The sequence below is a fragment of the Macrobrachium nipponense genome, chromosome 5 (assembly GCF_015104395.2).
Source record: "Macrobrachium nipponense isolate FS-2020 chromosome 5, ASM1510439v2, whole genome shotgun sequence".
Classification (NCBI taxonomy): Eukaryota; Metazoa; Arthropoda; class Malacostraca; order Decapoda; family Palaemonidae; genus Macrobrachium; species Macrobrachium nipponense.
The window spans coordinates 107,711,247-107,735,992 of record NC_061107.1 but is presented as its reverse complement, the minus strand read 5'-3'; the positions used below and the strand labels follow the sequence as shown (position 1 = coordinate 107,735,992).

Sequence of the window (24,746 nt, the reverse complement as noted above, 5' to 3'; positions counted from 1 at the left end):
TAATGCTTTCTTGTGCTTATCCCAAACAAATCTCCACTTACCGCCGGCTTCCCTTCTCTCTCTCTCTCTCTCTCTCTCTCCTCTCTCTCTCTCTCTCTCTCTCTCTCAATTTTAACATTCTTTTCCTAAATGACCTATCCTACAGCTAGCATCAGTAGTAATTATGCAAATACCTATGAAGGCCTCTCTTAAGTACATGGAGATAAATAGAAATAACAGCTCAACTCTGATACATCCTACCATATTAGGTTTTCAGAAACGGACCCCGACCCAGCCGTGCCTCTTCAGGACCTTTTGGTCTTGCGGCTTTTTTGCTCTAACAAGTTTGGTGCTCCATGAACCGAGTACTCCAGAGGGTTTCCTTATTCCTATCTTTCTTTTAGATACTTCAGAAAAAGTCCAAGGAAACGATTACGAAAGAGGGTATAAGCATGTAAGGAAATGGCATCATATAAGGAAAAATGATGACACCATTCAATAATCAATGGTAATCAGAGAATTATGATATAAAATGGATGCTTCCTTCTTCGAAATACCCTTCACAAGATAGGTCCTCAGACAAAAATAAAAGATTCCTTAGAATTTAAAACAGAAAAAATGTAAAAAATGACACTTAATTATTAATTAATAAAAAAGTACATAAAGTAATGACATCAATACTTAATGTTTTGATATTAACAACTACAAATGAGAAATGTGCTAAAATCTTTGTTCCTTGTTTACGCTGAGAGTATATAAAGAGGTTTCTCTGCATGCACGCATCGCTAAAATACGTTAAATCAATCGTTCAAACAAACATAATAAAAAAGTATATGCATATACTCCATGTGTAAACAAACGAAGAACAAGAGTTATCACAAAACCACCAGGTCGAAATATAATTTGTCGGAAGAACATTTGTATTGAATAATTCGGAGCACAAATAACACCAACAACCCGTTTAACAGACATTGAAATCCATCAGAGCACAAACCTGAGAGTTGAGCAAACTTAACCCAGCGTCTCCCTTCAAACAGTTGCAACTCGGTCTCAGTCAAATCATCCCATCACTCACTCTCTTGAAACGAAGACGTTTGTTTGTTTGTTTGAATCGTGTGAAAATGAGTAGAAGGGCTGCGTTCGGATCTTGGACACTTGTTCTGTGTACTTTACAAACTAATTTAGATCGATCGATGTTTACGTGAATTTCAATGGGTTCATGTTTCGACTTATCAAAATAAAATCACGCTGTGGTTATTACAATCAAAGTTTTTCTTATCTAAATCATACAATGAATCAAAAGCTGGCTAAGCAGCTCATAAATAGCAAAGAAAAAGCGTAGTGAAATATTGTGTGTGTGTGTGTGTGTGTAATATAACATAAAGCATTCCTTTAAAAAAACAGAATTTTCAGGTTAACAAGGAACCAAACAGCATACTACATATACTATACAGTTGCATTAAACTAATTTCCATATTATATATATTTGTGAATATATTATATATGTACATATATATATATATATATATATATATATATATATATATATATATATATTATTTTTTTTAAATGATTCTCGGCTCGGCCAACGCGGAATCAAGAGGAATTTATTTGTGGTGATAGAAATTAATTTTTCGATATAATGTGGTTCGAATCCCACAATAAGCTGGGGGTCCCATTGCTACGAAACCAACTGGTTCCTAGCCAGGTAATAAATATCTTATCCTTCGGGCCAGCACTAGGAGAGCTGTTAATCAGCTCAGTGGTCTGGTTAAACTAAGATATACTCAATAAATGAAATATCAATATAAATGGCAGAATAGGCAATCATTCTCATAACGAGCTCTCGATCCTCTTCTGTTCTAAAATTTAATATGCTGAACTAGTAATCATGTGAACTCATACTGGGTAGTTTACATCGAAAGTGGGAGCAGTGATAAACTAGTATGATTATATTTATGACTGCTATTTGCGTGCACTCTTTCATAAGTAGACAATAAGCTATTTACTTCACCTGGAAGCTTCTTGCATGAAAGCACGCCCATGAGAGGAATGGAAGAAAAGAAAAACAGAGGAAGAAAGCAAAAACTAAAATTAAAACTGATCACATATAAGACAGGCACACACATAAATAAGTAACTGGTGGTTAAAATGTTTGGGACTGAAAGTTGACAGACCATGGAAATCGATCATGGAGTTGACGGTGAATCAAAACACCACCACTGGTTGGACCGACGATCAGGCGCTTACCAAAAACACCATGAGACTAAACTTGTAAAGGCCATACGGTTTTTCAGTCATTTTGATTCTAGAGAGAGCAAAAAAACAACCTAATTGAAAAACTTTACAATGGCAGTTCAATGTATATTTCCCGTTGGCTACAAATGTTTGAAGGGAACATGTTTTGTGTTCGGTTATCCACGGTAAAATTATTCGGCCTTGTGTGGAAGCAAACATTTAAGGATTTTCTATTTTGCATTTCACCGCACAGATGCTATGTTCACAGAACTATACAACTAGAATACAAAATTTAGACTAAATTTGCGTTTAAAAATAAACGTCATGATCATACACGTACACACCATAAATTAATATACTCCATCAAATAGATTTACACAAATTAATACACTCCAGTGTCGCAAAGCTATGTACTGAAAAGAGATTCACGCCAAGAAGTCCTAACGTTGCCCACTAACTAGTGCATAATTAATGGGAAACCGGTGAATAGATATGTAAAATATTCTCGTGCATATTCAAGATTGGCTCATCACTAACACTTTAATGGTCTGGTCTCTGCGAATGTCCCAACTGGTTGATAAATTCTAACAAATACCATAAATACTAATTCCATTTAAACATCAAGAAATTTCTCCGAAACTTTATTACACTAATTTCATCGTTGTTACTTAACAGCATGGGCAGATAAACACTATACTGAAATTACGACATGATTTCATCTCATGTTTTTCCTTCGTTAAAACTACCAGCCGGTCGCAAACGGTTTTGCAACTGAAGTTTTCGTTCTACATTATGGAACGGCAATGTTTTCAAGAACGAAACCGCAATGATTTCACGGAATAATGAATCTGAGAGCATTCCTGAGAACCATAATTACTTACGACCTGGAACCCATTTGGTCCTTTTAACTGTTGAATAACGGAAGGCGACCACAATTAATAACTACGGAAACGTTGTGCTGTAACTCAAAAAGGAAAAAAAAGCCAATCGTTGGAGTTATCTAGAGGTCGTATTCACGCAAACATCCCACAAATACTATTAATAGAGAGAGCTTAGGTAACTTTATCAGCCTGATGACTACAATGCACTCAAACCTTTTCCAGACGCTTTCTCATTAAGGGCACCTTGCCATTCATTTTTTCCATTTTTCCAGAGAGAGAGAGAGAGAGAGAGAGAGAGAGAGAGAGAGAGAGAGAGAGAGAGAGAGAGACCCGGGAACCTATACAGTATATCCGAAAATATAAATAGAAAAACCATTATCATTTGAAAGCATGTCACGGCTGACAGACGTAAGACGATGAGTTCGATCAAATACTTGAGGCAGCTAATGAAAAAGGGATCTCCCGAGAAAATGTTCTCGACATCCGTCGTTGCAAAAAAGACATCTGATCCGATATGATTGTCAACTGGTGGCTAAGAGCATTTTGCACAGTATTTGTGTATGTTTATGTGCGTCTGCATTCTTGTGGGCTTCCTTCAGCAGTTTCTTGGTAGGTAATATCTTTTCGGTGAAATGTTTTCATGTCAAAACCACCTCGCAATCTGTTCTAGAAGACTGTACTATGTTCGCCAGTGAGCACTTCTCAAGAAATGTATTTTGAAGCTCCTAGAAATGAATGGGGCTATTTTTATGTCCCAGAAGTTAGGGGGAAAAGGTTTTCATTTAATGTCACCAAACAAGATAGCGAGGTGGTTGGGAGGTTCATATATAATAATGAACTGAGACCTGGAGCGCGGGTCGACTGATTTCCGAGAACTGACGTCAATGCAACCAAGACTAAAAGATACGGTGAAATTACAAGATGATTACTTGCTTATTCGCCTCTCTGGAGATCTCGGGAAGTAATGCAAAGAACAGAATTCAACCTAAACTTTACTTTTACGGCGAAAGATTTGTAACCTCCGAATTTCTCGGTTTTATGCCGGTGTCAGCGCATCTATCTCAGAGGTTATGAAATCTCCGGCTTCTTCAGTGTTCCCTACGTCCTGTAAATTTCGCTTTCTTATCTAGTAGAACTATCACTCCCTCAGATTAAAGCCTCAATACGTTGTATTGCCACTGATCTCTCGTTCCTCTACAGGTATCGACTGCATAAAGATATAAGGGTAGCTGTCCCTCCTTTAAAACATGTAAAAAAAATCGTTCTCATTTGTTAAGGACGATCATCTCGAATAACAATGTTGCAGATGTGATACTATATGCATTTGACAATAACGCCTAAAGGCAACCTGAGCCCTTGCTAAACTTGGGTTGAGTGTATATAAAACTATGGGGAAATATTAACACAGTCCGTATGGAAAGATCTCTCTTTACAGCGAGTCAGACTTTTGTATGTAATGCTTTTAGCGGAGTAAAAAAAAGAGATGGAAAATATTGAAATGTTTACAATTCTGAGAGAGAGGATATATATTCCAAAATATAATTTTTCATTGCCAAAACCTCGATTTAGTGAGGAAGATAGCACTCGGGAGAAAGGGCTTGGGACAGGATTCTTGTAAGGTTTGCGAAGTTTAAGGAAATGAAATCGTGGAGAAACAACTATTTAGGATTTATGTAGCTGTAATGGATCAAAGGTCAGAGAGAGAGAGAGAGAGAGGAGAGGGGATAGAGAGAGAAGAGAGTAGTAGGTAAGAGGGGAAGAAAGAAGAGAGAAGAGCAAATGAAAGAGGACTCGCGAGTAATGGACCCAAAATGAATAGAACCTTAGACCACGGAGAGTTACTACCTTTTCATCCCTCTTCTTTATTTCAATGTAATTCACTGATTAGTTTTCCATGTAAGTGAGCATTTTATTAAAAGCGGCTCATATTAACGTTAAATCTACTTCCAGTAAATTCTTTATATATTCATAAACACTTAGAAATTACTTCAAAGGGCTAAATGTATCCAAACGTATTAAGATTGGTTTGGTAACCTCTCCCAAATACCAAGAGATTAACTATATTCACTTTGGTGAAGTTACAAATTGCACCAATCATAATATTTTCTTAAAAAGCTATCTAAACTCTCTCTCTCTCTCTCTCTCTCTCTCTCTCTCTCTCTCTCTCTCTCTCTCTCTCTCTCTCTCTTTGACCTTTCATCCATTACAGCTACATAAATCCTAAATAGTTGTTTCCCCAACATTTAATTTCCTTAAAACCTTGCAAACCTTACAAGAATCCCGTCCCAAGCGCGGGCTACGAGGGCTATCTTCGTCAGTATATCGAGCTTTTGGCAATGAAAAATATATTCTGAAATACATAACCATTTTGTTATTCAACCTAAAAAAAAAAAAAAAAAAAAAAAAACATATGCTGCGAGAGCTTCTAAATAACACAGCGCCCACGGGTTAAAGAAAACTACAATCAGTACAGCACTTACAGATCAAAATACATGAAAGACCCTTCAAGGATAAATATCTGCTTGCATAAACAGTTGTTGTTAAAACAACACACTCACAGATGGGACAAAAGCGCTCGGCACTACAAAAGAGCAGCAACAACCCAAACTATGACAGAAACTCTCCCTCTGTTGCGAAGTAAAGAAAAGAAAGAGACTTCGGTTGACTGACAGCGCGATAGCGATAGAACTTCAATGGAATGAGGGAGTCGACGCTCTGCAAAACCAGCGGCAGCACGAATTTCAAAGACCTCGCACTAAAGGTGATAGAGTCAGCTTTCTATTCACAAAAATCTATTAAAAGCTGATTAAAAAGGACAATCCGAGGCTAATGCCTATTTCATTATGACAGTTGCTCAGGAAAATCAAAGAGCCCCTTTTCCACACAAAAAAAAGAGTAAAAGTAAATTCGAGTAGTTTATATAATTAACAAGAAATCAGCGAGTATCCCGAGCGATCATCAGTTAGGAAGGCCACCTTCAACTATTCGACAATCTCGTAGTAACACCAGTTTCCCGATGGTTGGATCGTATGCATTGTATGTTTAAGTTTATCAGCATCTTACTTCCTTACCTTCATTGCTAACTTACCAATTCAATCATGATATTGTTATTAATATAGTTCCTACTGTTGTTGTTATTCATCATAACAGGCTGACGTCCACGCCTAAAGGGAATATCACTTGTCAGCTAATCACTCTCGAAGAGCTAATTGGTAAAGCCCCATCGCCTCATCCTCGGAGCATCTTCCGACGCTGCTTCATTCCTTCATAAATTATATATATATATATAATATATATATATATATATATATATATATATATATATATATATATATATATATATATATATATCATATATATATATATATATCATATATTATATATATATATATATAGATATAGATATAGATCTAGATATGTATATAGATATATATCTATCTATATCTATATATATATATATATATATATATATATATATTTATATATATTATATATATGATATATATATATCTATATATATATAATATATATATATATAATATATATATTATAAAATTATGATTATTTATATGATAATAATATATATATATACATATATATATAAAGATATATGATATATATATGAAAATATATATATATATATAGTATATATATATATATATATATATATATATATATACATATATATCACGAGAGACCACCTCACACATGACAACAAAACACCACTTATCACAACAGACAAATGACTGGATATCTCTCATAATGACAAGAATAATCACTAACAAAAATTCCGGCAAAATAGCCACAACTGGCAAAATTCTTTCAATCGTTTAGATTTATTCCGCAAAAACAAAGTTAACTACACTCTCAGTTCCATACATTATTAAGGAATAAACAGAAACCAGATACGGATTTCCTCTTCCAATGAGTTAACAAAACAGACGTCCCAAATTCTCTCCATAACCAACTTCTTCCTTAATAATAAAGTACTTTCACTCAACACCCCCCTCCCCCAACCCCTCTATTCGCCTTCAACGCTTTTCATCATAAACAACCAATAAATAAGTAGCATTCCTCAGACTCTCTGCCCTCAGAACTTTCAACGCTTAACTATTGCTAACGATGTCACGAATACAATATGGATAATATATATATAAAAAAAAGAACTTCCAAAACGTTTCTTATTGTGCAGTACTTGACACAATAAAACTAAGTAGGATCTTGCAGAGGCATGAACACTGTAAAGTACGCATCTAAAAAATCAAAGAAATTTGGTTCTAAATTCACTATCTCATCATAGCTGAAAATCTCTCCATTTCAATTCCACCCACATCCACGCATAAGGTTCAAGTTTTACGGTTCCTCTTCAACCTGCACTGTACATTATCCAACTGAGGCTGCTTGTACCCTATCAATTTAATTCACGTTTAATTTCATGGAATGGTCCCCCTACCGACATTCCAGCCACACGAATCCGTTACACATACTTCGGACTTCCTGTGACTTAATCACCGATGGCATATCCGGTTTCACCATTTCAAATCATCCTGGCACGCTGTACTCAATCAAGACGTTAGCTCTGCATCATAATTACAAACATAAGAAACTCGACGAGGCAATCTACACAACCAGAGAGCTATACAAATCTTGAAACTCTTTTCCTCAGCCTTTCTGTCCTTTTCTAAACTAAACAAACTCAGTTTACTCTTCCTCTCTGAATTTCCTTCCCTTAGAGCTCTCTCTCTCTCTCTCTCTCTCTCTCTCTCTCTCTCTCTCTCTCTCTCTCTCTCTCTCTCTCTCTCTCTTCTCTCTCCCCCCTTTTCTTTTTTCCCCCCCTCCCTTTACTCTTATATATACATACATACACATACATATATATACAATATATATGTATACTCTCTTTTTCTCTACACACACAGACACATTCAGGCATGTATTTAATATATATATATATATATATATATATATATATATATATATATATATATATATATATATATATATATATATATATATATATATATATATATATATATATATATATAGAGGAAGTACAAGGAGACATACAATGAAGTTACACTTTTCTACAGCTCAAGAGATTTCCATCTACTATATCATATTACCTGTCCGACTCAACATAATCTGTAAAAGGACGAAATGTTTTTATGACAGGCGCATCTGAACATTTTAAACTAATATTCTATCACATCATTTTCGTAGAAATGATGAAAAAATCTCAAACATTTACCAATTCAGCATTCTAAAAAATGAAGACACACTGAATCCGCGTCAAGGTCTGATTCCATGTCAACAGTGGTTCAAATTCACCTTGTCGATTATATTATTTACTCATCGCACACAAACGTTCGTTCAATTCATTACTCTTTTTTGCGGTTTGGTCGACGCCGGCAGAAAAGAAACAAATGGAAACAACGCAGATGAATATGTAACCTCTCATATAAATTCTTCGCCCGCAGAGGAAAAAAAAATGGCCAACCTACTCTGAATAATAATTTTGAAAGCTGGCTCCAGCCATAGCCCCATTTTTGAGTGGTATAGCAAACATTTAGGTCCCAACCCAGCAAATATGACCTTTATATATCGTGAATAATAGCCTTAATTAATACTTGAACCTAGACAGAGCTTTCATTAACTATTCCATATAAAAGGGAAAAGTCAATATCAGAACTCATTTATAACTGCATTCATATTCCCAACAGGGTTTAAAGACGTATAAACTTTATGTATTCAGTATATACACAAATATATATTATTTATAATGTGCGTATATATAATGTATACATACATACATATGAATTTTTACCACAAAATTAATTCCCAAATTCCCAAGTAGAGAGAATAGGATATCAAAGGACATTTGTAGCTTAATGCATATAAATAGTATATCTATATATATATAATATATATATATATATATATATATAATAAATATATATCTATATATATATATATATATATATGTATATATATATATATATATATATATATATATATATATTTATTTATATTAACTTTATACAGAACTGCAATATTATAGATATCCACGAAAAAGCGATATGAGAAATGTTGTTGCACTCTAGTGGGACGTAATAAGCCAGGCCTGGGAGAGACTTCAAACAAAAAAAGGGGTGGAGTTCATTATGTAATTAGTTTTTGTGCTACATATAATACAGTAACCGGAGGTACACTCACAGAAAACAAATAAGACCCCAGAACCATCAACGGAGAGAAAAAAACACTGAGAAAAGTTAGGAAATACAAAAGGGGGAAATCAGTAGTGATAACCAACCTGTCACTGCCACACTCAACCTGAAAGTAAAAGTACCGGTACAAGAAACCAGTTGACAAACATTTTGGCTGATACAAGAAAACTGAAGGTGAGCATTAAGAAGCACTTGCAACTGAATAACGAAATAGATTTGTATTTCTAGAACAAAGCCAATGAAGTGCAGGCAATCAATGACGATTGGTTCAACATCAGGAATGTATATCGAACCACCGGAATCAATGACGATTGGTTCAACATCAGGAATGAATATCGAACCACCGGAATCAATGACGATTGGTCTAACATCAGGAATGTATATCGAACCACCGGAATCAATGACGATTGGTTCAACATCAGGAATGAATATCGAACCACCAGAATCAATGACGATTGGTTCAACATCAGGAATGAATATCGAACCACCGGAAAAATAAGGACAGAGTGATGGGTAACAAGACGGAAACCTAGAGATCTAGGGTACACTTAACAGACGGAAGCAAAAGATACATACACTCTTATTTTAGGGAAGTGATAAACAATTCTAAGTAGAACATGCTAGATACTCAAGTTGAGATAGGAAATTCAAACGAAGACCATGAAGAGATAACAGAGACTAACTGGAAAACGGGGCTCATGATTTAGACAAAGCCATGCATTCAGTGGCACTCATGAAACATCCTTGGGAAACGCAGTCAAAAGGAGGAATGGGTCCATAACAACACCAAAAGAATAAGGAAGACAATGTTGAGCTGAACATTCAGTGAGGCCACGAATAATACGTATAAATGGATTGCATAACCTGACTGGTATACAATCAGGGATTTCAAAATCTCCTTCTGGTGCTTTTGTTGATGACGAGAATGTATTCTACAAACTCCACAGGCCAATATTATGGAACGTCTTGCGCCACTATGGCATTTCCGTGACACATGTAAAGGTAATTGAAATTATTCATGATCAAAACAGATGCAAAATTTATCTTCATGAATAAGGTCAGTTGAATTTGCTGTCAATAGTGGAACATCACGAGATAAAGGTCATTTCACCTTCACTGTTTGCCCTTCTCATACGTTTTATGATTTTAAGATGTGGCTGGCGATGTAAGAGGTTTAAATTAGAGTAGTGATATAAAAATAACAGACTTCGAACAAGCTCACGATCCTATTCTAACCAGAAGAGCGCCCCAAGAATTACAAAGCATGCTTAATATAATGCATCATATTTCTGAAGACTTTTGGTTCGAAAAAAACTGCGAGGAACATAAGTAATGAGGACAGTATGCACTAAAGGATCATGTAACACCAGATTGAAAAGCAGTAGTGATTCCTAGTACAGTTCTCTCAAGCCGAAAGACTTGAAGCGGCAACTCAAACAATGGGTAGGCTGAATATGATTTGGAACTCAGACTGAATTTGCATAGAAGACTAAGATTATAGCTCAAGTTAATGCGATCTATACTACTACATGGACATAATTATGGTGTGACAATCAAACTATAATCAACCATTTTGTAGCTTTGGGAGTGAAGTTTACAAAAGAGTACTGAAAGTCAGAGGGAAAAATACGATAGCTCAGTACATACATTAGAAAGCTATGAAAATGAAAAAGAGATGGCTAGTACATGGCCTTCACACATGCTCATGTAGAATAGTATAATAAAGAAATAAAGTTCAGAATTGTGAGAAAGGTGACTGGAGATTCATGGAAGAGAAAGCACAAGAAAGACACGCGCAGTGTATCCCCAAAGGTCCTCGAGTTACATTGTATTAGAAGTAATGATGGTATTACATACATACACACACACATAATATATATATATATATATACATATATATATATATATATATATATATATATATATATATATATATATATATATAATCATACCCTCCAATGTTACATGATGCAAAGAGCCTTTGAAAATGGCAAACTATGTATTCCTTGGGCTTTTCCACATAACTGCAACCAGTTGATACTGCCATGTACAATTCTTCAAACAGTTGTGACACGAACATATCCAAGCCATCCCCATCTATCTATCATTACCATCTCCTCTAGGTATGGCACTTCCATTATCTCCTTCAAACCAGCCACTACCCAAGCAACATCACCTAACAAAAGCTTCACTTTCATCATGAAAATTTTCAGTCACTCTCAACAACATGTTACGTATGTTCTACAATACCATCTTGAGCACCCTAAACATTGCCTCTTCATCGTTTTAATCATAGGATTTATGTACATTCACATTCGACGTTTGCAAAGTATTTTTAAACTTCTCAAATAACATAACCTTCATAACAGAAACTTGATCCACATGACGTTCTCTCCTCCCCTAACTCCTTTCATCTGTCTTACCTTCTAAATCACGATCCTGCCACTGACTTTCATTGACACTGCTATTATTCCTTGCGCCCTATTCCTCTGGTATCCTTTCCATATCTACAAACCATGGTCAGCTCAATGCAACAATCGACTTTGTTCTACAGCATCGCAATTGTATTCCCATCAGTGCCTCGTATTTTACCTTTCATCAGCATCATAGTCCATCGATTAAGTACTGTTCTCCTTCCAAGGAATTTTGCTTAATGTATTCTTTGCATTTATACCGTAACCAATTCCCTTTACAATCACTCCTCTTTGCTGATTGTGCTTTCGAATAATCGTAAAGCTTGATTTCTTCTGCCACAAGTGTCATTCGTCTGTCCATGATCTATGCTAAATTTGACAGTCATCGTTACTCAACAACCGTATTTCTTTCCTCATCAGTCCCAACGTTAATATTTCTTCTTAAATCCACAAGATAGGATCCTCCACTTGCAATCCGATCTCATCAACACGAGTGGGTTTCACGTCACATCCCAATTACTAACCTTGCTGACCTCCATTAACCGTATCGGTCCTTTCTACCTTCAGTAATCCATCCTACCTTTCATACAAATCATATCTCCTCTCTTTTAGTATTGTGTTTCCGAGGCCTCCCCCTTTACCATTCGCCTCCGCAAACCTCGTCCCGTGAATAGGACACAAAGCGGGTCTTCTCATCTTTCAAATTCCTGTAAATCAATTTGTCTCACGTTTCCCGTCGGAGATATCTCGTTCCTAGTAAACACTCAAGAACCTCTCTCCATCATCCTTCTATTATTTAGCTCCTAAGGCCACGGCCGTGTTTTTAGGGAAATACTTTCACTACTCCTTCCGTCATCAGGGCATTCCTAAGGTATCTGAAGCATTTGTTCGCTTGCGCGTTAACGGCGACAGAAAGAACGGGGATACCAATACGAAAACAGGTTAAAGGAAGCGCGCGCGCGCGCACACACACACACATATACACACAAACTTTAGAAAAAATATTTCATCCAAAGAAAACACCATTCATACATATCAAAGGATTTTAAGTTTAGTAATAGTAAACTCTTCGCTACTGATTTCCAAGTGTCCCTAACAGGCTTGTAAATCCCTTGAACCCATTACACAACCTCCGGATCTTTTAAAAAAAAAAATCTAAAAAAGGTAATCCGTGAATGATCTTTTCTGCTCAAAAATCTGTCGAAACTCTCAGCTTGATCATCTAAAAACACTGAGAGCAGAGGAAAGACAGAGAACCTATAATATTTATATGTTTCATGTCCATGCACTGAGATGGTCGTGAAGTATTATGAAATCAGCACCTTCATACCCAATCAAACTATGACGGACTAGTGAAACAAAGTAGGTGTAACTCGAGTTTCAGTGCAATGTCATGTCACTTGTGCATGTATAATTTCGTAATAAATATTCTGTATGGATACTTAATCATCAAATATAAAATGTTCAAATATTAAATATTATACATTTCCGAAAGAGGGACAAATTGAGACTAGAGGATAGACATAAGAATGCGACAAGCTTAACCTCAAAACTACCGAGACATTTTCTCTATACACTTGAAAGAGTTAATTACATAGAGAAGCTTCAGTTACATGGAATACAATTTCAGAATGAAGATAATTATATTCATCCCTTTCTGAGAGAAAATTAAGTTTAAATACATAATTTATACGCCATGTGTGTGTGTGTGCAACATGAACGAAGATAATAAGTCCGAATAACTTTCATGGTGTGCTGAAAATATTCATGTACATTACTTTCATATATATATATATATATATATATATATATATATATATATATATATATATATATATAATAGCCCTTTAAATTAATATAATGTTTCCAGGGGGAATCAGAGAAATATTGCGGAAAAAATGAACAAGGGGAGTAAATAGTCCAAATGTCAGGTGCATGTTTGACAACATGAGTATACCTTCATATTTATTGCCTTCAAATTGCTCCCATAACTTTTATGTTTACACACCTCAAGATAGAAGGAGAAGAAAAAAAAAGCAAACTAACAGTTAAACAAACTTCCGGTATTCCTTTATGAATGACCACTGTGTTATATGTACGCCTGTATTTACAAACATAATTACAGACATTGTGTGTATGCGTGAGTGTGCTCAGTTACTATAAAGAACTACATATTATAATTTAAAGTTCCATTACGCAGATTGCAGCCTACTACAGAACGGGAATGTAAGGCATACCTACTGATATATAATAAAGATGAGTTATAATAATTTCTGCATGCTGATAAAGAATAGCGATACTACCTCAATAATTCTTGCTTGACTACTACAAAACAGTAAAGGCTTACAAGAATGCCTTCAGCAGAACAGATGTAATTGTATTAAATAGCAAACTTTCCAGTTGCTTATATCATGAAATCCAATAAGCCAGGAAGTAGCTAACGGAATCCATTCCTTGCCCTTGGATAAACGTTTTCTTAGACTTAGAATAATACTGTCATTCTCTGCCACTCTTACTCTTACGAGCTGCCCTAGAGCGAGAGACCGTGCCAGCACAAGGCTGGCTTAATCTTAATCAAATACGAACGAACCCTTACCTCTGAGATATCATAGTGCAAGAAGAGGCATATGAGCTGGTCATGGAAGTTACCTCAGAGAAAGATGATCATGCGGAATCTATTTTCTCTTTAAAACTGCTGTATAAATCCATACCGAAACATCCTAAGGTGCACTGTTATGCGGAGACTGCCCAAGAACACGAGAATGGAAAACAAACACTTCATCGTTAAATGATCTGCGAGTTTCAGGATCAATTAAGGCTAACAGACTGAGCAAAAGGGTTTAAACAGCAGAGGCGAGGGTGCAACTGACATGCAAGCACACCAGGTTGTATATCCCAGAAAGGGCTTTCCAGACCCCACACGGATCATCTTCAAGCTTTATCGGAGCCGTCAACTAGACAAATATTGACTTTTTCCCAAACCAGCCACCCCACCTCTTGAATCTACTGCCATTTATGTAACTCTCAAGAAACGTTTTTGGCAATCCCTTCTTAATCATAGTTTAGTTGCCAGTAAGGGTTGTTTTAAATGAACAAATTCCAGGCGTTTCTATCTTTGGTAAATTCCTTTTTTCAGATATAATTAGAAGGATTTGCCATTTCCAAGAGCTGTTTTGTAAATGTAATTAGAAGGATTATAAGCCTTAACTACATTTATTTTTTCATTGTAGCTACTGAGGAAAAGCCGAGATAGAAAAAACTTTAGAGAATGGTCACCCTACATATCTATTTCTCAATTTTAATTACAGAATTACAGTCTCAGGCCAAATTCTTATGGACTAGTTTAAACTCTTCAGAATAGAAATTTGCCAGAAAGAAAAAAGCAAAATGAAATGGAAAGAAAATTAATACACCCTCAACATCATAGATCAAGGCTAACATCAACCATTACTCTAATTCTTTAATTAACCTACAGGGCAAAGAATAAACTTTCATGCAGTGAAATCTGACAAGTTGTAATTCAACAGTAAATGAACGCTCGTTATTTATTACGACAAAAATTCAGGTTTTAAGGAAACAGAAACAAGTGGCCACGTTTGCTCAGCGGTCACCACGGAACCTCAATCTTCTAAGATTCCAAAAGGATTTCCAGCTTATTGATGCTAGGACTTCAATTCCAGAACTTAAGCTGTCTCCATTGAAAATTAAAATACCTCACCGCAGCTCATAATCACCTGTGTTTTTTTTTTTACTGAAACAGCATTATAAATATGAAAGTTCCAAGAATTCTTAGAAAACACGAGTGGTGAAGACTATTAATATCAAAAAAACTTTTTAAATTATGGCTGATTGAAACTAGAGATATTACAAAATAATGCCATTAACAACATGAAAGATCACCGAATGAAATTCAATCACCGTCCCCAACGACTTTCTTACCCTTTCGGTGGAGCCTCGAGAATGATGAGTCCGGATGCTCGAAAAGCCATCCAATCCAACTTCATTTATGGGCGCGACTTTCCTGGGGACCTTTTGATGAGAAGACAGAAACCGCTACGGAAAATACGTCATTTCGACAAATGAGTTCCATATTGAAAAAGTAACACTAATCTAAACTTGTATACGTGATACAAATGGAAGAAAATCAATTTCCAACAGTACCAAGAAAAAATTCACCTCCTCGATGAAATGAAATTTAGCACAATGACATCGGTCGCTTTTGCTTGCTAAATAACTCACTAATTCTACCGAATCCCGGCCTGCCCATTCCCGTCAGGCTTCCAACAAAAAACCAACCAAATTCTCAGCTGATTAGACCCCGGTGTGTCCCGAAGCTGGAAAGTCTTAACTTCAATTCCATCCGCCACAGCAGGGTTCATATTTTAATCAACCCTAAAGGGTCATGTTGCAACTCTCGTATTCTGACTAATACCTGTGTGGCACCTTGACTCCGTCTTCATTCCCATGGACACTTGAATTTTATGCGAATTGTCCATTCATGACCAGGATTCATCGTCCTGGTTTTTTTTTTCTTTCTCCATGGCTTTATGCCCTCTATACTACTGGGTTTTTTTTTTTTTCTTTCTCCATGGCTTTATGCCCTCTATACTACTGTTTTTTTTTTCTTTCTCCATGGCTTTATGCCCTCTATACTACTAAGTGACTGAAGTGGACATCGTCGCAAAGGCTGTGAACCCAGTGAACTCACAAGTTTCTGTTGAGGAAAATCTCTCTCTCTCTCTCTCTCTCTCTCTCTCTCTCTCTTCTCTCTCTCTCTCTCTCCTCTCTCCGATTATCTCCTCTCCTCTCCTCCTCCTCCTCCTCCCTTTCCCTTCTCCTTCTCTCTTCTTCCTTCCAAGATCTGTTCTGAAAAGGAAGCCTACCTGTCCATTAACCATCCAGCCATTCCAATTCCTAACAAATAATTTGGGAAACTTCCGTTCGACTTTTGTTTTCCGATACTGCAATTACATTTATTTCATTTCATATAGCATTCTCACTTTCACACAGGGCGATTGTTCGATTTTCTGTACTTCTAATATGTAAAGGATCGAATATCGGTAAGGGTTTTCCATATTTTTACTTATTAACTAAAGCAACAAACACTGTTCCTCGCGGCAGTAGCCTTCCCCACATTCTCTCTTTGCACAGGTGCTGCATTACACCTACGCTCACATACCAATCAGCAATTACTCATTTATGCTTCAAGGTCATTTAAATATAGCATTCGTTAAACTCTGGTGAAAAGTGTGCACATTACAGTATTTTCCTCCCGCCACACACACCTTACACTAACTTACTACGAAGAAACATGCACAACTACCCATATGTTTGGATTATATTTATATTACCCTGACGACTATATATACGTCCACAAACTTACTTATATGTGCACACGAGATATATTGGCTGCACACACAATATATATATATATATATATATATATATATATATATATAATATATATATCTAGCTACTATATCAAGCACCTTTACAAAACATTTACAAAAATGAAATAACAACTACTCCAAGTAATAAATGCACATTCATTTTTTTAATAATCTAGAGAATAAGAATAACGTTAAAAATATTCATCATAATAACATAAAATACATGAGTATCTAAGTCGATTTCATTATTATTCAATAATGATCAAGGAGGATATGACGTGAAAGTCAATAGACTCAGCATTGTCACCACGAATAATGTACTCTCGAGAACAATGCACACTCGCCACTAACGTATTCAGCTATCAGAAAGGCCTTCAAATTCTTACTACTCTGTAGCTAGATAGTTCTCTGAGGCAATTATGACTTTTTCTTTCAGTTTCGTCTCTTGCTAATCCGTATATTTTCTCTCTTCTCTCTCTCTCCTCTCTCTCTTCTCCCCCTCTATTCTCTCAGTCTCGCTCCTCTCTCTCTCTCTCTCTCTCTCTCGTATGACTCGCTATCAGGATTAATAGCCTGCTCACTATATGCCTTCCTATCTATTTTAGTAGACGATTACTAAAATAATGTGAAAAAGCACACTATTTCATTTGCTTCTCATATCAGAAGCAACAAAGCTATCTCCCATATATAATCATAACAAAACCAGGTCATCCCTAAACCACTCATGAACAAGTAAAAAAATATCTCAAACAACCTCTGATTGTCTTATATATCAAATTGTAAACAAAATGATCAGCGAGCAATTCTCCGCTTTATTTTGCAGTGTCAACACTGAACCCAGTGACAGTGGTTTGCATGTTGCTGGCCTCGCTCAACTCCTGCACAAATCCTTGGATCTACCTCTACTTCAGCGGCACACTTCTCAATCAACTCAGGGTGAGTCAATTGTTAGGGTAGAGCCAAGTCATTCCAGTTTAGTTTTACACATCTCTCGTTAGGTAATCTCTCCAATTAACCTCAATGAAAATTATTCACTCCGCTAAGTATTTATAGAAACGATTCCATGGGGTCCTCAAACAAAATACACAATTACCCACCGTAATCACCACTTTGATCTCGGCCAACTTTCATCCAATCTACCTTTGTAACTGTACCGGCCTTGGCGCTCTCTCTCTCTCTCTCTCTCTCTCTCTCTCTCTCTCCTCTCTCCCCTCTCTCTCTCTCTCTCTTTCAGTGTTCATATCTCTAACGCTGTGCTTGTTACTGGGGTGACAATCAGAACTGCCACCAAACAATGAAGGGAAGAATACTAATGACTGAAGTTTTTGAATTTGATTCAACTTTCAAATGTTAATTCTGCACCATAACAAATGTAAGATTTGACCCTGACACCATGCAAATCGGACTAGGCTATGCAACGTTCTAGAGTATAAGTTTTATATCAGTCATAGCTGCCGTCTTGAAAATGGCATTCAATATGAATACTCAATGGCCTCTGTATTATGCAAATGGCAGTTCCCGAGACGTGTACATAGTAAAAACCTTTCACCCACTCGGTTGTGGCTGGTAACCTTTTATTTTTGAAAACAGCTTGCCTAGTGTGGTTCGTTAATCCCGAAATGCAAAATTTCCATGCTTGGCGACCCCTTTGGGAAATATCACAACAGCGGAATATCTATCGCAAGAATGACGGTGATTTCACTAGTTGTAAGTTCAGTGGCAGAGGTGTTATAGTTCTTCGTAGCTAAATAAATCTGACAGGTTCAAAATCTACATAAATTACTATTTTGATAACATCGATTATTTTCCCCTAAAATAATAATAAAAACATTCCTAAAACACACCTGAATAAGCCAAGCTAAACTGGATTTAAAGACTCCGTATTAACTAAGACCAGGATTTTGAGGTGGTTTTAATAACAAGGAAAAATTATTGGCTTTCTATCTGATGGTTAATATTTCAAAATTAATATCCATGAATTTGATGCTGTTATATATATAAAAGCACACACACACAAATGAAGCAGATATTCACTAGAAACTTAACATTACAAAATGTTTACCAGACTATATGGTGCAATATTTGAAATAAAACGAGGTTAAGCACTTCTTAATGATGAACGTAAAATGTCCCTAAAATATTAACACATGCAAACAAAATGTGTCAGCTCACGCCACTTCCAACAGTAAATGAAGAAAACGGGTAGGCGGCAAGATCTTGTATAAAGAATATGAGCGTGGAATAACAACTATGGTAGGAGTAGACACGATGATGATTAACTTCTTGATCAAAAATATCTAGACCTTGTTCTATTTTAGTTTCCCTTTCCCTTTGTAATGCATCTGGATCGACTCTCGGGTGGGTAGACCCACTTGCTTGAAAACAAAATAGAAAATAAAACACGTCCTTACGCCAGAATGAGGACAAGATCTTGTTCCGCTCTAGCTGTCCTCGCTAGTTTGCACCTGGTCGACCGAGTCCGGTAGATGCACTGAAATACTCCCTTGGGAATGCATAAAAAAAATCAGCCCGTCCCTGGATCAGAACCCTTGTGACCCTCTTATGAAACTCATTAGATGATGGCCAATTCCAGAATTTTCCTTTGACAAACAGCACAGCCTCACTCGACTATGTACTGTGACCAGTATCCCTAAGATTCAGTATATCTTTCTGACCGCTTATATCGCCATTAGAGTTTCAGAGAGAGATCTTCCTGTCTGACAAAACTTTCTATAAAATTTGTTATAAACAAAGGAATCACCTTTTCTTTTCTTTATAAATATACACTAACTAGCCCCTACTAAATGTTTGAGGATATCCAGATCTTTAGTAAATACTGGACTTGATGTAGGAAGTAACCCCGACACTAGATAGTAATAAATTATTATCTATTTCAGGGACCATGAGTCATCGTTTTTCTCAAACATCTTTCAAACCAATTATTTGATCGAAATGGCACGTTGACAAAGTACACGTGACACCTCCAGCTACTTTTTGATAAAGCAGTGCATTGTCAATGGTGTTACTTAAACTTTTAAAGCAAAGTTGCATAAGTCAGCAAGACTAATCCATAGAATCAAACGTCTGCTATCCCCAATCCCTTCCCTTTCCCTCCCACCCTCCTCCAACTCTCTCTCTCACTCTCTCTCTCTCTCTCTCAATCTTTCTTTATCGCTGTTTTTCTCATCTCCCCCCACCCCCAACTACCTCTCTCTAATTTAAGAAATGCAATTAAATACAGTTTTCCATGATGTTTTTAAATTTCAACAGATCATTGAAGATTCTGTAATGAAAAGGATAGCGAGATTTGACGTAAAGAACATAAAAATGGTTAATTTTCCCTAACATTTTCTGTTAATAGCAAGGCCAAGACAGACATGTTCGACCCAATTGGTTAGAGTCACCTCCAACCTGGGGTAACTACTACATAGGCAACGACGTATTAGAAGTATTTCTGTTCAAGGTCGTTTTCTGTACAGCGATTCATCTGCTGACGTAATAAGGAGGTAGACAAAGCTCCGCCTACTTTGGGGGATTTGGGGGGAAGTGAGCAGAGCTCTTTCTCTTGGCCTTGGTTAAAAGTATCCTTTGTGTCAGGTAATACCGTAATGATAAGGGGTTGTCTATCGGCTGCCACATATACAAAGTGGAGAAAGCTGACGACAAATTAAGGATTAATCTCAAAAAGTCTGTGAATCTTCATAACAAACTCAAACACAACAACCACACGCATGCTAGTCAATCAATCACACAGTTGCATCTATCTCTCTATCATATGTTATTTTGTCTGTATTTCCCACCCTTGGAATATACGTACGTACGTACGTACACACACCACACACACACACACACCTCAGATATATATTATATATATATATATATATTATAATAATATATATATATATATAATATATATATATAATGTGTGTATGTATGTCTCACCATTATCCATCAATTACTGCTACAATCATTTTAGTATACATACACATTATTCACATATATATATATATAATATATATATATATATATATATATATACTGAATAAATTGATCATCACGAAATATATAAAACGTGATGCTATGTATAAAAAAGGGTAATGCCAAGGAGGAAAAATGAAAAGACGAGAAATGCTGCGATCTTTCGATCTACACGACCCTTTACTTGAGGCACAACTGATCAGAACAGAGCAGAAACAGAACAAGTAGGCTTAGTAATCAAACTGATATTAAAGGATTAACGTAAGGTCCAATTCACCTTTAAAAAACGAAAAAAAGCCCGTGGGACAGATTAGATTTTAAGGGCAGACACTCACACGTGTTCGCAGATAATTTAGTCAGAAAACTAATACATTTTTGAAAACAAGTAGACATATACGACCGGGCAATGCAGATTTAGTATAATCCCGAAAATTAGATTAAGGATTTAGGAGCGGTATCTGGTCAAGGGAATTATTTTTCCGAAAAAAAAATACAGTTTGTATTAGTAACATGAAATTTACAAAAATGTTAAGAATGATTGAGAAACAAACATAGGGTATAAATATAGTGAGCATATGAGAAAAAAAAATTGTTTGATGGCTGAAAACATGTGGGACTACTTAATTAGTAGTTCATTCATTTATCTTATGGTCCTTCATAAACATTTTACAAATATATGGGTCCAAATGGTACAATCCCAGACTAAGATTTAGGTTGTTTTTATAAGTGATTTGTATAATTGCTGATTCCAGTGAATTTCTTGAAACATAATTATTAGACCTAGCAATTACAGAGCAAGAAACATAATTATTAGACCTAGCAACTACAGAGCAAGAAACATAATTATTAGACCTAGCAATTACAGAGCTCTCACCTCAATTTATACAATGAGATTTTTTGCTTAGATGGATAAATTGTGCATTTGAAGTCTGGGCTGTTCTAACTGAATACATATGCTGCTTAGTACGCACACAATTTTTACTTGACTGGCCGACGTAAAAAGACGGGAAATCCTTACGAGGAATTTTGTAAATGATGTTATTTGTTATAGGACTATTCTTAATAAGCATACCTTTAATGGTATTGTTATAAGAGAACACAACATTAATATTAAAAGATTTAAATAATGATTTTATGGTTTCAATTCCACGAAAGTAAGGTAAGCTAAGTACATTTTTAGGGGGTTTCTTTTTCATTACTAACAACACTATAAAACTTTTTGTGAGCTTTTTGATAACCTGAATTAATTATGAGGTGGGTAGCAGAGATAATTTCCTATCTTTTTTATGTACTCTATTTCTTGGTCAAGACATTGTGGACTTGCAATCCGCAAAGCACGTAAGAACATGGATACCAACAGGTAAGACAGCATCTTAGTAGTCTTACTTGTCGGTATCGATGTAAATTATTTATTGTCTAAACTGAATAATTAAGTGCCATCCATAAAATTCACTGTTGAAATTGAAAATAACAATGTTATCCCCTGTTTAACGAGGATTAAAGGGTTTAAGGGATCGTGATAGTAGGTACGCTACACTGGGTGAATGGGGTGAAGGTCATATGCTCTTTTGACTACTCTCATTTACATAATTTTATAAAACAATATAACATTAATTAAGTGAACACTGAATCTACAAAACCCAACATATTTATAGCATCCAACATTACTAAATACAATACAATACACACGAATGAGATGAGAAGACAAGGAAGCCAGGAAAGAGGAAGTGATGAGGAGGGTAAGAAAGTGGGAGCAGTAAGTAGGGACGGGATGGGAATAAGGGACGTTCGGATGCTTAGGTTGGCAATACTTGCCAACTCCATGTAAGTCGAGAGTAAACGCCTTAATTAACTAACACCAATTATGATAATGCACTATTTAACCAAAAATCAGCAGGAAGTGTCTCGTACACTGTGTCAAAGTAACAATTTGATCAAATATTTAGTTTCAGATATTAGAGAAAAACGATGTCTCACGATAGTAGTCTAATATTCCATTCTGTTATCCTAATACCTCTATTGTTAAGCATACTGAACTTCGATCGATACAATGCCAAACCACACAGCCATTAAAACGAAAGCACTGCTTTAATAAACGGCATTCATTGAAAATAGACATTTACAGTTAAGCGACAAATATTTGTATACATTCATACATTAATCCATGGAATACTCATACCTAAGAGAGGAGAGTGGTTCCATTATCTTACTCATTTATAGATAATTCAATGTGTATGTATGCAAGCGCGTGTATGCCAGCGTCCGTTCACATGTGGAGGTCGCAAGACAGCGTTTCTCTTTAAAGAGATGAAGCAAACGACAGATTTTACAAAATTACATACATGTCTGTATGTATGTATATATGAATTTATGTTACATACACTCGTAGGTTATTACTGGGGTAATAATGAACTGGATATCAAACGGCACTTACGGCTTATTGTAACTATGTAACTTATTTATAATGTAACCAAAGGCAGGATTGGCTTCTTAAAACACACACACACACACACAATATATATTATATATATATATATATATATATATATATATATATATATATATATATATATGTGTGTGTGTGTGTGTGTGTGTGTGTGTGTGTGTGTGGAGAGAGAGAGAGAGAGAGAGAGAGAGAGAGAGAGAGACTTAAATTACATCAGCCCGCCATTGGGTCTCAAAGTTAATTAAAAGTCATCTCTCTCTCTCTCTCTCTATCTCTTGGTATATCTTGTGTTATAGATAATTAGATCGTAACAACCCCAGCGATTCCCATCCCGATCTTAATTTCAAAGATGATTATAATCTTCTACTGTTTCCAGTTGTGAAACTGAGACACAACTCTGGAAAATTAAAAAAAGTAATTTGCCTCTCGGTAAAGTAATGAACCCGTCATATTTTCAGAATTCCGTGGAACAGGAAAAACGCAACATTCCTCTCTCGCTCCTTCTCTCTGTCAATCTCCCTATCTTCCAGGGACTAAAGATTCATAGCATATAATACTGTATGTAATATAGAAAGAAAATCACAACACAGTAAGCAGTTTTCAAAACGACACACACAAAAAAAAAAACAGTAGCAGTCACAAAGAAAAAAAAACAGTAGGTAGTTCACAACACACACACACACACACATACAAACAAAATATTTTCGAGACCTACTGCAAGTTTCTCTAGGCCCACAAAGAGACACTCGAACACATTTATTTGCGCATATCTATTCGGGACGGAAACACTTTCGCGAATATCCTCAACGGAACAAGAAAACCCAAAGGCAACATTTTCCACCTCACACTTTCGCTGCTCGAGGCAGAATTTAGGAAATAGATAGAAAAAGGTCATTCTCTTCGTCTGTGCACACACACACACAATATATATATCTATATATATATATATTATATATGATATATATATATATATATATATATATATATATTTATATATATATATATATATATATATCTATATATATATAACAAAAAGATAAAAGACTTACTTTATTCTATCTATACCCGTTGATTTGCCTGGAACAACGAGTGTTTGGGGCAAAATACTGCCTCTTAGTTTCCATTTATATATATATATATATATATATATATATATATATATATATAATATATATACATCTATATATATATATATA

General features: G+C 35.7%; 1 protein-coding gene across 2 annotated transcripts in view; it reads left to right on the top strand.

Moving 5' to 3' along the window:
* The window catches only part of LOC135215573 (oxytocin receptor-like), a 275,103-nt gene that overhangs the window by 185,808 nt on the left and 64,549 nt on the right, over positions 1-24,746 (top strand). Inside the window, exon 3 of one of the 2 annotated variants that reach the window (XM_064250431.1) lies at positions 17,950-18,062. The exons of the other annotated variant lie outside the window; for it this stretch is intronic. Coding sequence (XP_064106501.1) covers positions 17,950-18,062 — 113 coding nt within the window. The remainder of the gene's footprint in view (positions 1-17,949; positions 18,063-24,746) is intronic. 2 annotated transcript variants of the gene reach the window in all.